At 50.1% G+C, this 14,514-nt stretch overlaps 1 protein-coding gene across 1 annotated transcript in view; it reads left to right on the forward strand.

Moving 5' to 3' along the window:
* The first annotated feature begins 1,971 nt into the window (after positions 1–1,971).
* The window catches only part of DPYSL2 (dihydropyrimidinase like 2), a 72,221-nt gene continuing 59,678 nt past the window's right edge, over positions 1,972–14,514 (forward strand). Inside the window, exons 1-3 of the mRNA XM_082843281.1 lie at positions 1,972–2,276; positions 5,619–5,707; positions 7,411–7,595. Of these exons, the coding sequence (XP_082699407.1) occupies positions 2,238–2,276; positions 5,619–5,707; positions 7,411–7,595 (313 nt within the window). The 5' untranslated portion in view covers positions 1,972–2,237. The remainder of the gene's footprint in view (positions 2,277–5,618; positions 5,708–7,410; positions 7,596–14,514) is intronic.

The raw sequence follows: 14,514 nt of genomic DNA on the forward strand, positions 1-14,514 counted from the left end.
ACTGGAATGAAATAACCAGCCGGGAAGCTTGCTGCAGGCCTCACAGCCCCTTTCTGGGACTTCAGAATTTACAGGAATAGGAATGAAAGGGTGCATTTTACACCTTCTGGAAGACAAATAACCATCCAAAGTGGCTAGATGCAGAAAGACTTTGAAACATGGGCCCATAGTAGCCTCAGGATTATTTTGCATTTATCTGGCTAATCTTTGCTGATCAGGTGTGAGCCAATTAGATTCTTTGTTTTTCTTTTTCATGGTTGCCTGAAGGCCTAGATTATGTAGGGATTCTATCTATTGTTTGATCTCAAGCAGAGAAGCCCAAAGCTGTGGGCCAGCCCAGATGTTTGTCATTGTACCTGTCTGGGCAGCTTTCCAAAGAGATGACCTTTGGTAGATTGCTCGGGATCAACTGGTCCAGCTTTTTCCTTCTACAGGGATTCTGAAGTAAGAGCATCAGAGCAGGACTTGGACAGAGGCAAGGGGTCCCAGCCTGCTCAGTTGCTAGCCCAAGAAGAGGGGCCTTAAAAGCTGCTGTAAGTGTGATAGGATCTCTGGCTGGGGAGTCAAGTCTCCCCGTGTTTTAAACTCAGATTCTGGGAGGTTCTCTCCATGACTCAGGATCCCTTGCTTTTCAGGATATAAGCTCGCCTTTTTTTCATTCCTCCTGCTTCTCCAGTTTATCTCCCGGCTTCCGGCCTCATTATGTGAAGTATGGGCCCGCCTTTAGCAATGCAAATCCTTTGGGCCCTTAGGGCGCTGCAATCCCAACAGTTTCTCCTCAACAAAACTGCAGGCAGCAGCGAAGTGCACTCTCTCCATCATACCCCGAAATGGGTGTAGGTGAGCGTGACTGTTAAAGAGGAGACCCGGGCCCTAGATTGGGCCTTTTTCGGTCTCAACAGGCGGCTGCTGCTTCCCCCGCTGCCCCTAAGTTCCTTGCGACCCCAAGGCACAAAAGGACGTTTCAGGGCGGGGTTTCCATCCCCAGCAGCGGGCTACAGTCTTCCCCGGCTGCCTTCCTTCCCTACTCAGAGCAGTGAGGGCTTCGGACTTTCCTTTCCAGCTAGCTGCCAGGCCACTGATGCCCGAAGCCCGGCCTCCGGCTCCACTTCCTGTTTGCTGCCTCACCTCGGGCCCGCGCTCCTCTACCCCGGGGGAGCCCAGCCCGGCGCCGGCCGCCCGCAGGCCCGCGGCCAGCGGCCCCTCTCCGGGGCTGGGCGTGGCCGGCGCGGCCGGCGCGGCACCGCGCGGAGACTCCCCGCCCCGCTCCCCTTCCCTCCGCTCGCGGCCATCTGAATTCCCCCTTCGACTCCTGGGCGGAGGCCGAGCGAGCCTTCGCGAAAGGCTACGGCGGCAGGAGGAGTACTTGGGCGCCCCTCCCGGGCGGCGCGGCGCCGGCCGGCCGTGCAGTCGCGCGCTGGCCGCCAGCAAAGCTATTGGCTCGGCGCAGTCACCCCACGCGGGCTGCAGCGGCGGCCTCCGCGGATTGGCGCGCGGGCGAGCATCCACCGGGGCGCGCGCGAGCGGGTGCGTGCTGCCTAGGCCGCACCGAAGCCCGCCGCCCGGGCCGCACCGAAGCCCACCGTCGCGGGGCGCGGTTCTCCCTGCCCATAATGACCACCCCTCCGCTGTCCCTGCGATGCTGATGCTGCATTTGGGGCCGCTGCCAGCCCGGGTGGCCGATGCACCAGTGCAAAGAAAGGGCGCGAAAGGCGCGCTCCCCGCTCGGGCGCACGCACCGACCGCCGCCCTCGGCCGCACACTGCAGCAATTCGCGCTCTCGCGCCGCACCCCTCCCCGCCTGCGCTCATTTGCATATCCCACGATTGTGGCCAATCAGGACTCGTCTATCTCGAAGCGGACGGGTTTGGCCTGAGAGGAAAGGGAGTGGCTGGCGGCGCATGCGCCGCGGTGGCCGACTTGAACCGAGGCTTTTATTGCTGTAGTTTATTTCCACCCCCTTCCCTACTGCTCTGTCTCTCTCTCTTTCTGTCTCTCTGTCTCTCTCTCCCTCTCTCTCTTTCTTTTTTTCCACCCTAGCTGAGGCAGTGTTGGAGGAGAGGAAGAAAGGGAGACAGAGGATTGCATTTATCCCTTAACATTCCTGAAAATTTCTATCAGCAAGACCAGCTAAGCGGCTGCACATTTTTCAATCCTGCAAAAAATACCAAGTCTCTTTCCGGGCAATTTTTGTTTTAAAGCTGCCCTCTTGAAATTAATTTTTTCCCAGGAGAGAGATGTCTTATCAGGGGAAGAAAAATATTCCACGCATCACGGTGAGTTTGGTACTTGTGAAATCTGCGATGGGCCAGCAACCTTTTGTGGCACAGAACATATAAGGAATTTTTTTTAAAGGAGGGGGAGGAAGAGAGACCCAACTTTTTTTTTTTTTCCTTTTTTCCCCTTGTTGCTAAAGAAGGCGATCGTGATGGGAGACGCAATCCTATAGAATTGTAAGCCATATAGTTTCTAAGGCATTAAAATAGGAGCGTGAGTGCATTAAGGTCGTTTTAGGTAGCGCGCCAGATCCGCTGTATCCTTTTATTGTCAGAGCGAGATGCTGTAGTGCTGGCCTGCGGGGTGTAAGCAAATGGATGCCAGATTGAATATGCATGGTTGAAGCTCGGATATTGTTCTCCCGGCTGCGTGCTGCGATGCTGGACTCCAGGAGCTGGACTCCAGGAGCTGGATGGGGAGATGGGGAAATGGATTCTCCCTGTATCTCCCGCCACCCACCATAAAGGGCTTTCTGGAGCCTTCCTCCGGTTCCTCAGAAAAAGGAGCGGGCTTTAGCTCGGAGGCGTAATGACAGCAGAGGGATGCTGAAAAGGGCTGGGTGTACCAGGATCCTGTGGAAACGGGAAGGAAAAACAGGGACGCGGTGATGAGCAGAGGAGGGGGGAGGTAGGCGTGGGCTTTTTGTTGACCGGGTCCGGTTTTTGGTGGCCCTCTCGGCTTCCTCGCCCAGTGGTTTGGGGCTGGGACCCTGGCGGCTCTGGGCTCGCTTTCTTGTGTCTTTCTGCCCCTTCTGCAGCCGGGGAGGCGTCCGTGTTGGCGCATACAAAGCGGGCTGGGAGGGTGGGCGTTGGGGAAAGCGGGCTGGGAGGGTGGGCGTTGGGGACAGCGCCGAGCCGGGCTCTGGGAGGTAATGGCGCTGCGCGACGCGCGGAGCAGATGGCCCGGCCTCGGCCAGACAATGATCGCAGAGGCCGGAGATGCCGGCGCAGCTCTGGGGCCTGGGGTTGTTAGTTTGTAAATCACAAGAAGCTCCAAGCGATGACTTTGCGATGCTTCGGCGATGAACACAGGTTCTTGTTCCCGCCGCTCCCCCGCCCCCATCTTCTCCCCATCTTTTCCCGGAAAAGTCTCGCCAGTCCTATTTCTCTACATCCCCGAATGAAATCCCGGGGAGGGAGGAACGCGAGGGAAATTCATTGTTATGTAATGATGTGCAATCGCAATGGGCCAGCTGATTGCTGGGTAGAACCCAGGGCTGAGGCGGTGACCGAAAGAATTTTTGAAAAGTCCAGATGTGTTTAGGGCTGGGTTTGAGGGAGTGCTTTCGCTCTGGTTTCCTCCTTAGCCACGGGTACCCCGACTTCCACTGGATGTACAAGGGCACACCCATCCGCAGGCGAGAGATGTGGGAGCACATGCACAGGGGAAGGGGCGTGTGCTCGGGAGGATTTATAGGATGAGCTCTTCTACAGCGGGGGGTGGGTACTAGCTTTTTCTTGAGGGCCAAGGACCCGAGATCCCAAAGGGCAGAGCGCCGGGGGACCCAGCGTTATGTGTTCCTTGCACTGCAGGAAGGAATCTGGGGGGTGGGGTGGAGAGCAGATTTGCTGCAAGCCACAAGTACTCTGCTGTCTTCGTGAATGAAAAAGGCAGTTTCGTTTTGACAGTGTGGGGAGAAAATAATTCAAAAAGCAAACAATCAACAAGACTGATTTTTTAGAAGAGCGCCCCCTCTGCCCTTAAACAAAATCTGGTGGCATTATCCTAGGACCTATAGCATGGTTTCCTTTCCTCCGTCAGCACGGCCAGCCTGTTATGTAAGATACCACTCGAGTGAGCGGGGCTGTGATGTTTCATTTTTTTTCTCAACAAGATGTTGGCTCGGGGATTCGCATGATGGCTGGAACAGGTACTGCAGTGACTAAGGGGAACAGGTGGTGAAGGGCAGGGCTTCTCTTTGCCTCCCCAGGCGATGTTTATCCCATCAGAGCTGGATTCTGCGGAAGAGGGGGAGATCATTGTAGACAGATAGGTGCACTGGATCAGGTGACCTTGGGCCAGTGGCTTAACATCTCTGAGCCTCAGTTTCTTTATGTGTCCTTGAGACAAGAATCTAGCTCCCATCACCTCACAGATTTGATTTGAGGCTTGGGTGACATGGTTTACAGGACAGGATTTTGTAAAGGTCTTAACCTTTGCCTTCTATAAATGCAGGAATCGTTGCTGACTATTTATTCCCATTTGACTTTCCAAACCCTACAGCAGGATGAAGGTCCCTACAGTGTAACAATTAAAATAATCTTAGTGTTTCTCATGACGTTAGAAAAACAATAAATACTTTCTAAACCCAGGGGTGTGTGCATTTCTGTGTAGAAGTATCTTTTTTTCTAGGTCTCTAGTAGCTTATATATATTTTTTAAAAGTTGCTGTAATTTCTTCTTGGTAGGTGCTAAATATAAAGCACTTGCTGAGAATATTATTCTTAACTGAATTTTGAGTTAACCATTGTCAAAATGAACGCCGTTCTTTGAAGTGGCATAGCATTCCATCAACAGCATTTGGGATAGAGATGAATCATAATGTAACATTTCTGTTACATTCTTGGCTCTTATATGCTGCTTGTCATATATTTTTTGTACCAATTAAAGTATCAGTATTGTGTACAGTCAATAATAGTGTTAGATTTTAGAACTTGCCATCTCACCTACTTTATTCTAAAACTTTACCTTTTTCTTAACAGCTTAAAATAGTTAAAATGGTGCATGTTCGAAGTGGTTTTTCCCCCTCTTTGCTACAATTGTGATTTACCTCGAGGATAAATGCAAATATAAAGAACATACTGAATTGAAACATTGCTATGGATGAACAAAGTGTGTTTGTGTATAGTATCCCATGACAACAGACTTTTGGTTAAATTTTCCCGACACAAATCTCAACAAGAATCGACTTCCGCTACATGTGGGTGTATTATTTTTTTCCAATGAAGTTTAGCCTAAAGCCATTTAAAGTGATTGCCTTCTTTATCTGAAATCTTTTTACTGATCTTTAAAGGAAGATTGTTAGGCTGTTTTTATCATTCTTTTTCTTTTGTGCTTGTAGGTCTAATGGAAATAGATGGTTGTTGTCTCTGTTGTGTTTTTTTTCTTTTTCTTTTTTTTCTCTAGGATAAGCTTTGAGCTTTGCCAGTATGTTCTGACTCATCGAGTGATGAGTAGATTGCCAAATACAGATTCACCTTTGTCACTGAGTCTTTCCAAAATGGGCTCATTTTGAGCATCACTTTTGAGCAGTGAAAATGTGGTCTTAGCTCATTTATCTTACTACCAACTGTTTCTCATGGATCAGTTATGAATTGTGACCTTACTACTTCTTTGTTTCAGAGTGATCGTCTTCTGATCAAAGGAGGTAAAATCGTTAATGACGACCAGTCATTCTATGCAGACATATACATGGAAGATGGGTTGATCAAGTAAGTGTAACTCAATATTGCCACAAATTTGGGTACCTTGCAGTGTTCCTAAGCATTAGCTACAATTCACACCCATAGTATCAAGCTGTAGTGATTTAGAGACTAACTCAGTATCTGTTTAAGCCTAGTTTGATTGGTGGTAATTAGTGAGTTTGAAAACTCAGATTTAGGGAATTCAAAAGCACAATTAAATGCACACCCATTTCCTTACGTGTTATGTAATTGACTATTTTTAACCGAGGTGACACATCTTCTTGTTGTCACATACTCAGGTTATGATCCATTGACTATATTAAAGGTTTTACTAGAATGTACTTGTGTGGGGTGGATAGGACGATCAAAGGACACAAACGTGAAGTACAGCCTCTTCTATCATGATAGCACATCTGCCTTCTTAATCAAGAATCCAAGTTGTTGGGGGCAATGGACACCAAATTAATTACTACGTCACAGAGACAAATTACTGCCTCATTCCGAGGGAATTTTAGGTTTCATGTTTTAAGTGGCAACTAACACAAATGGGACTGCCCTTGTGTTTATTGTGTATTGTGTTTCAAAGGAGAAAACAACAAAGCAGTTACTGAATTAGGGTATTTTTGGGTCCTAGAGGGTTAAGTGAGCTGAGAACGTCTCAATATCCTCGTGCCCTTCCGACTGGGACAGCTCAGAGGGCTCTGAAGAAATAGCACATCTGTTTAAAGACAAACACTGCTGCAAATGACATCTTTTAAATAAGCAGCATTTATCAAGGGCAAGCAGCAAACCAGTCCAGAGGAGTGGAAAATTGTAGTGGACGTGTCTGTTGCCTGGAAACTCACACCCTGATTTACGATCCTAAAAGAGGTTTTAACATTTCCACATTTAATGTTTTCTCCATGTGTGTTTGCTTGTGACAGTCTCAGCTCCAGGCTCTGAAATACCATGACTTTCATGTTCCATTTTCCCCCAAGTGGAAAGCAGCATGATCTGGTCTGTAAGACTCTGGCCTAGAAGTGAACAAGCCTGTGTGGTATTTTTAGTCATCACTAATTTGTTTTAGAACTTTACCAACTCCCCCTTGATTACTTTTTCCTTTTCCAAAAACTAGCATAAAGAGGTAGCAGAGATATTTTTTAAAAATTGGAAATGAATCCTTGTTACCCAACTTAATGAATATTAATTTTGCCGCCTTTGTTATCTGAGTTGCTGATCACAGGCTTCCAAATTTTTAAATAGTTGCGATCATAGTGTTTACTTATTATTATCATCTTTGCTTTGTTTTGTTCTATTCCCTACCCTTCTACTCCTCATTTCTCTTAGTTGGAAAGGATATGGTGAAAATAAATGTTTGTAAAGTGCAACCAGGTCTGGAGAAAATTGTTACAGGATAATTAACTCAACTGAGTGTGTTGTAAGGAAAGTATAGTGATATTTTATGTAAATATCTCAGGGCTTTGTTATCATTTGATCATATGGGTTTTCTGGTAACTAAGCCTCTTTGATTGGCCTCTGATGCCTTATTTAGATTTCGTTTTCTAGTATGCTCTGCATTGCCTCTTGAGGGTCGGGAGTGAGGGGTGCACAGATTATGAATGCTAACAATAATCTGAAGAGTCTTTAGAACATAGGGAGGGGTTGTTTATGGCGTGCTGAAAATGCCTGTCAGGTCCCGTTTGATTTAGGACATTTCTTTACAATCATTGTCACCTACCCTCTTTATTTAGGCAAATAGGAGAAAACCTGATTGTGCCAGGAGGGGTGAAGACCATTGAAGCCCACTCCAGAATGGTGATCCCTGGAGGGATCGATGTCCATACCCGCTTCCAGATGCCTGATCAGGGGATGACCTCTGCTGATGACTTCTTTCAAGGCACCAAGGCAGCCCTGGCTGGGGGAACCACCATGATCAGTAAGACAGCTTGCAAAGAATAATCTTTCAAATTATCGTTTGAAAATGAGTCTGTGTCGTTTGAGTCTTTCCTTCTAAAGGTTGCGGAACTAAGCAGTGGACGGATCTACCACGTAAGGGGGTGAGGGTGGGCCAGCCTTAGTCTCATTTTCTGTCCAGCCCCGAGGTTCTCCAGTTGAACTTGAGAATACGCTTCTAGAGAATTTTTGTAGGATAAAAGAGTGGCTTCTTGCTTTCTCTGCTTGAGAACTTCTGTCTTCCTTAACCTGAAAAATGTGATTTGATTGTGGTCACTTGGAAAACACAGCATTTGGAGTAATCTTCAAAGCTATGAGTTTTGAGCCTTTGCTCCTAACTATTTGATTTTGACTTTTAAAGAATTCCTGAGTGTGTATCTTCTTGGAATGAGGCCGGGGTACAGCAAATGAACTGTTGAACCAGGAACGTCAATTCCACTGATAGGAAAATCAAGTGGAGGGATTACTTCCTGGCCTGGGTTTGACATAAATGGAATCGGGCAGTCCTGCTTGCAGAAGCACCCACAGATATCGGTTGTTTAGATATGAAAATTGCTGCTGTGAACAGCTGGGTGCCCTGTAAGCATCGCTCAGTTGGATTTATGCTTTTCATTCAGCTAAATCTAAAGTATATTTCCTAACAAATGTGAAGGGTTTGCTTGTGAATGGTAGGTTTCCAGCATGCCTGTTGATTGTCCCTTTAGCAGATATCATTTTGAGTTTGAGGAGGCAGGCAAGTTGCACAGTGGCCCACCAGACACACTTTTTTTTTTTTAATTTTTATTTTTTTATTGAAGTGTAGTCGATTTACAATGTGGTGTTAGTTTCAGGTGTACAGCAAAGTGATTCAGTTATATATCTCTATGTATCTATTCTTTTTCATATCCTTTTCCATTATGGTTTATTACAGGATATCGAATATAGTTACCTGTGCTATACAGTAGGACCTTGTTGTTTATCTATTTTATATATAGTAGTGTGTATCTGTTAATCCCAAACTGCTAATTTATCCCTTCCCCCTTTTCCCCTTTGGTAACCATAAGTTTGTTTCTATGTCTGTGGGTCTGTTTCTGTTTTGCAAATAAGTTTATCTGTATCATTTTTTTCTTTTTGGTTCCACATATAAGTAATGTCATATGATATTTATCTTTCTCTGTCCGACTTCACTTAGCACGATAATCTCTAGGTCCATCCGTGTTGCTGCCATTGGCACTATTTCATTTTTTTTTTAAAGATTTTATCCAGGAGTGAAAGGCAATATACAGTCGGTCTTAAAAGCTTATAGTTCAGTTCAGAAGAGGGTCCAAGTGGAAAGAACTTAGCTCTTTCTGCTTTAGAAAAAAACCTATCTTGCTGGTTACTTTTCAGAATGGTGCTCTCTTTACGTGTAACTTTAGGGTCTGTTTCTAAGCTTCCTCTTGTCTGCCCTACCACCCAGAAGAACGCTGCTATCCCATTCTAGTTCGAGCTCTTCGACTTTTTAAATCACACACTCACCTCCTTGTGTCCTTTCTGGTCTTCGGGGTGTCATCACTGATCAGAAAGAGCATCCAAGTTTAAGCCTTCCTGTTGCCGCCTCTTTCTTTCCGCACGTATTACCTTCTAACCTAGAGGGTGCTGTTCTTGGTGGTGGCGGTGTTGGCATCTGCACACCCCTTGGGACTCTGGCCTGGTGTTGACGCCTGCTGTTTTGTCAGTGGCATCTGTCAGGACTCACTGGCACCAGTGGGCATTTCCGCCCCTCCTCCAGGGCCAGCCGTGGAGCCACACTGGAGCTTGCAGAAGCACAGATGGCCTGGGCGTCAGCCTAGAGGACCAAGCCAAGGTTATAATCTGCCTCAGTTTGGAGTCCCTGTGGGGGCCCTGTAGGCCTGTGCCTTGGTCGCAGAGTGTTAATAGGTCACAAATCATATTTCCTAAGGGAGCGATCGGTGACATCTATCACTGGGCTGAGGGGCAGCCCTCCGAGGTGGAAATACCCCCAACCAGGGCACTAACTTGCTGTGTGACCTTGGACGAGTCACCTCGCTTTTTTGGGCTGCTCGTCTGCACAGTGAAGGATTTGCACTAGATGACCCTGGGTGCCCTTTCCAGCGCCCACGTTTGGCAATTCACTGAGCTCAGAGACAGTTTGCCTCCAATCTGATGCACTTCGCGCCACGATGTGTCAAAGCCCTGCTTTCTCTCCTACTTCCTTGAAAGACCCCATCCTGCGTTCTCGAATGCCCGTTTTCGCTCCTCAACACCTGACCGGTGCTTTGGCCCCTCTTCTGCTTCTTGTCCCTTTCTGCCTTCCCTCCCATCACCACCGTCACACGTGGGCGTATCCATTCCTGCTGACACCCTGACCTTCCCTTTGGCCTTCTTTCTCAGCGGTTGTGGGCATCTTTCCCTTCCTGCCAGGTGGGTTCCTTGTGTGCAGGGACCAGGGATGTCTCCACAAGTCCTGCACCTGTACCGAGGGCCCAGAATAGGCAGCGGATGACCTTATGGCAGCTCGGAACGAAGGAGGAGGGAGAAATCAGACTGCCTGCCCCTCTCACTGGAGCAGAATGCAAGCGTATTTTAATGCAGGGGTGGTGACGCAGTCAAAGAGGAGGGCGATTTAAGGAGATCTCAAAGGACGAAAGTAATCAGAGGTAGTGGCGATGTGGTCACAGGGGTCACACCCCAAACTCCACTGCTTGTGTATCCTGAGAAAAATATCTGCTCCTGCAAATGCCCACCTGTGGTTACTGACCTCTATAGAATTCCCACTGCCTGCCCTTCCCTCGGGAGATAACGTGGCAATAATACAGATGAGGAAATCAGGCTTCTTCTTCCTGCTTGCCAGTAATGCATTCTGCGTTGCTTTAACTGAGTCCGCGGCTGGAGCCCGCTTCACAGTGGGAGCCTTGCAGAGGCATAGCTAGCTTAGCGGGTCGGGACCTGCGACCTGCTCCTTCGGTGAGATGGTAGCTTCTTTAATGAGTATCGAGGCCAGAACGAAGTATTTCGGGCACGTTGAAGGGATTCAAGTGAGAACTTACAGAAACAAAAGCCACTGAAGGAAACTGGCACCATACCACCTGCAGCCCCTCCCTCCCAGCTTTCTGAGTTGCTCCAAGCCGTGTCACCTGACGTGTCTTCACCTGCTGCTTGCTGTGTGTTTCCCAGGTCTCGGGACCTGGAGGCTCCATTTCGGTCTGAAATGGCACAGCCTGTGGTGGAACATGCAGCTGAATATTCCCAGTTTGGGAACGGAGGTGACACGTCAGCAGCAGAAAATAATATTATTGCCATCAAACAGAGCCTCCCATTGAGAAACGTACAACGCTATCTTTGTAAGGGGCCGTCCGTGTGGGGCAGAGGGAATGTCCTTTGCCCTTCCCATCCAGTGATGCGTGGGCAGAGGCTCTAGACATGCTCCCTGTAGGTGGCATTCAGACCAGCTGAGGGGTCACGGAAGCGGCAGGGGTGCTGCTTGGAGAAAGCGCTGCTGGCGTCCCCGGGGACTTTATGATCATCAGAGTTGTTGAGACCCTAGCGTCTCCAGGAAGCAGGCGGGAGCGGTTAGTTCCATTTTATAGAGGGGGAGCCAGAGGGCAGGGCACTCACCCCGCGCATCAGCGCAGGCGGCCGTGATGGAGCGCACACCTGCGACTGTGACTCCACCACCTACCTGCCAGCAGTGTGACCTTTGCTTTAAGCCTCGGTCGCCTCACCTGCAAAACGGGGAAAGTTGTTACAGAGATCGACAGTGGAGGCATCAGAATAGTACCTGGCCCGCAGTTATCACTCAGCCGTGGTGGTTATTATCGTTCCATCTCACATCGGCTACCAGCTACCGCCCATCTCCATAGAGGCCCCCTCTGGATCTCAACTCTCTCAACGGAGGCAGAGAAAAGAGGCTCCAGCGGTAGGGTCTGACCCGAATATTTGCTGGGAGCAGGGGTCCTGCAAGCATGGTCAGCAGACTGGGTACCCTGGTGTTACTTGGGGTAACGCCTCCTAAAACATTCAGCTTCCTGGGCCCACCCAACCCCTTGAAGTGGAGAGTCTGCTGATGGGACCTGTGAATCTGTACTTGAATCTGGTGATTGTCAAGGGCACCTGGGGAGCTGTTGGAAAGTCTGGATCTCGGGGGTCCGTGCCAGGTCTACAGACTCTAGATCGCTAAGGATCGGAAGCCACTGCTCAGCGAAGAGAGCCTAAATGTTCCTGCTAACCTGAACTCAGGGCTTTCCCTAGGGGTGTGGAGCCCCCGGCACAACACACCCAAGGGGGCTTCTTCCCCGCCCTGAAGCTGCTGTACAGCAGAGACCAGGACGGGACCTGAGCACAGACGAGGAGAGGACAGCCAGATGCCTCGGGGCTGGAAGGGGCTGTCTCTCCTGAACTCTGGGCTTGTCACTTACCTGCTGGATGTGGCTCCCAGAGGTACCCCGATTCCCGCACCCAGCCACCCCCAGTCAGACTCACCCTCGTCTTTGCATCTCCTGCTGCTACCCCAGCGCCCAACCCTGGAGAGGGCTGCCCTCAGGGTCAGGCTGACTCAAACCCACGGTCACCTTGTGCCGAATCAAGTTATTTCTGTCTCTGTATTATCTCTTGGCGTGTTATCTCTTCCTTTGCCAATCCAGACCTTTGTCGTCTCTACTGGATTTTGGCCCCAGCTTCTGAGAGTCTCACTGCCCTGATCCCTACCTCTGCAGCCCATACATCACCTACATCACCTTGCAGCCTGGGCTCTTCTTGTGGACCGATCGTGCTACCTCCATTCTCTGAAGCCCTCGGCGACCCCCTCTGGCTCTGAGAATGCAGCCCAAGTGGCAGAACCCAATCCTGCTGTCCCAGCCGAGACTCACATTGTCAGTTACCCCAGCCAGGGAGGCCCTTCCCTTCTTTCCTCTGCCTCTGGAAATCTTCGTTACCCTTCAAGGGCTAGCTTAGGTGTTACCTCCCTCCCGAAGCCCCCATGCAGCCCGCTCTGCCGTAATCTACCACTTATTCTGTGCACCTCGGCCAACAGTGGGTCTTCATGGCCTGGCCCTCGGGACATGCATCCTGTGTTACAGTTTGATCAAGGCTCCTCTGCCTCTTTCTGGTAACGTTCCCCGCCCAGCAGCGTCTCACTCCTGAGACACTGACTCCATTGATGCCTGCAGTTGAATGAATGAATGAATGAATGATTGGATGAGTTTATATGCTCATGGGACTTGGTGTCCTGCTTCATCTGAGTGTGATGCCAGAGGATCGAAAATCCTGGGGTGGGAGGAGGGTTTACACGTCTGGTGTTAATTGTGTTCATTTCCACCGAAACAGCTGTCTCTTCAGCCGTGCCCCGTTGCGGCCGCTTCAGCCCCCTGGTCACTGCGGTCCAGTCAGCTGTTGCAACAGTTGGAGGGGGAGAGAGGCAGGAGGGGAAAGCCCAGAGCTCGAGCATCGGCCTGAGGTCGTGAATGGGTATTTCTCCCTCCATCTTTTCGGCAGGTGGCGGGGATGCTGGTCCCCCCATGAGGGAGCTCTCTCTCTGTGTGTGCACGGGGTGGGCCCCGAGTGCCACGGTGGACTCAGCAGTCATCCCCGAAAGCCCTCGGGCTTCCTAGAGAGCCGTGCCTGCGGAGGCAGGAGGCCTAGATCAAGGCTAGGTGACTTCCCACAGCCCCGGTGGCCGGGCCTTCCTGGGGAGACGTGTCCTCGGAGTGTCCCTGGGGCACATCCACTGCTTGTCATTTCTCCGTCCATGTGGCATTTGGGTTTGTTCCCCCGCCTCCGACGGGTCCACGTGTGAACACACACACACTGTAATATGAATGTGTCTGTAATCGATACTTTGATTATTCCCTTTGCATCATTCATTTGACTCGGGTTAGAAAGTGTTTACAAAAAACCCTGACCACGTCAGACGAAAGTCTCGAAGTCCAGGACCCAAGTTGTCACCACAAAATCTGCCTGTGGGCTGGCGATTAGAAAGCGACGTTATCCGATGGGCTGTGGGAGTGGCCTCTTTCTGCCTGCTCCTCCTCGCGTCTCCCCAGTCCCCCCTTGGCCGAGGTCACACGTTTTGCCTACGGACACGATTGCCTTCTGCAAGCGGATGCCACAGGACGGGGCCTGCTCAGGCGTCACCGTGCAAATCTTGGCCACAAATGGCTGGACTGGAAGAATCCGGGCACTCCCTGGGATATTTTGGGCCGACCACCTAATACCTGGTACCGAGCAGAACAGAGGAAGAGACTGAAAAAGATGAAGCATGCTGGGAGGTGGCACCGCTCTTCCGGAAGGGCCAGCACGCTCTTTACTAGACGCTCTTCTCAGGAAGGAGGCCGTTGGGTTGGGCTCCAGCCAGCCTCATAGTCTAGTTGGGTTTAGGGTCTGCCCGGCCCTTCCAGAATCAGGGACATTTCTGTTTGGGTCCCTGGCCCTGTTTCATGGACATTGTGGCAGTTATCCTAACCTACTCAGGGTGTCTTTCCTGGCTCTGGCCCTGAGAGCTGGTGGTTACAGCTTTGGAAATCACCCCAGCCCACAGAAGGGTGGGCTTCATCTCTTAAGACGGCATCTGGGGACTTCCCTGGCGGTCTAGCAGTTAAGACTCCACTGCAGGAGGCACGGGTTCGATTCCTGGTCGGGGAGCTAAGATTCCACATGCTGTGCAGCGTGGCCAAAAAGTAAAAAATAAAAAGAGGCATCTGCATCCTCCATGATCTAGTTCTGACATGGCCCGTGGGTGCTGTGTACAGAGCGTGGAGAGTCTCAGTAGTGGATGTTCCCAGAGCCTGTTCTCTGACTTTCTGTGGAGCGGGTTATTCTGACTGTTGGGAATGTCTTGTCAATCCTGTTGCCCAGAGTTGCTCTCCTTCCTGAGAAGAGCGTCTAGTAAAGAGCGTGCTGGCCCTTCCGGAAGAGCGGTGCCACCT

This window comes from Leucopleurus acutus (genome assembly GCF_964270905.1).
Source record: "Leucopleurus acutus genome assembly, chromosome: 7".
NCBI classification, from domain to species: Eukaryota; Metazoa; Chordata; class Mammalia; order Artiodactyla; family Delphinidae; genus Leucopleurus; species Leucopleurus acutus.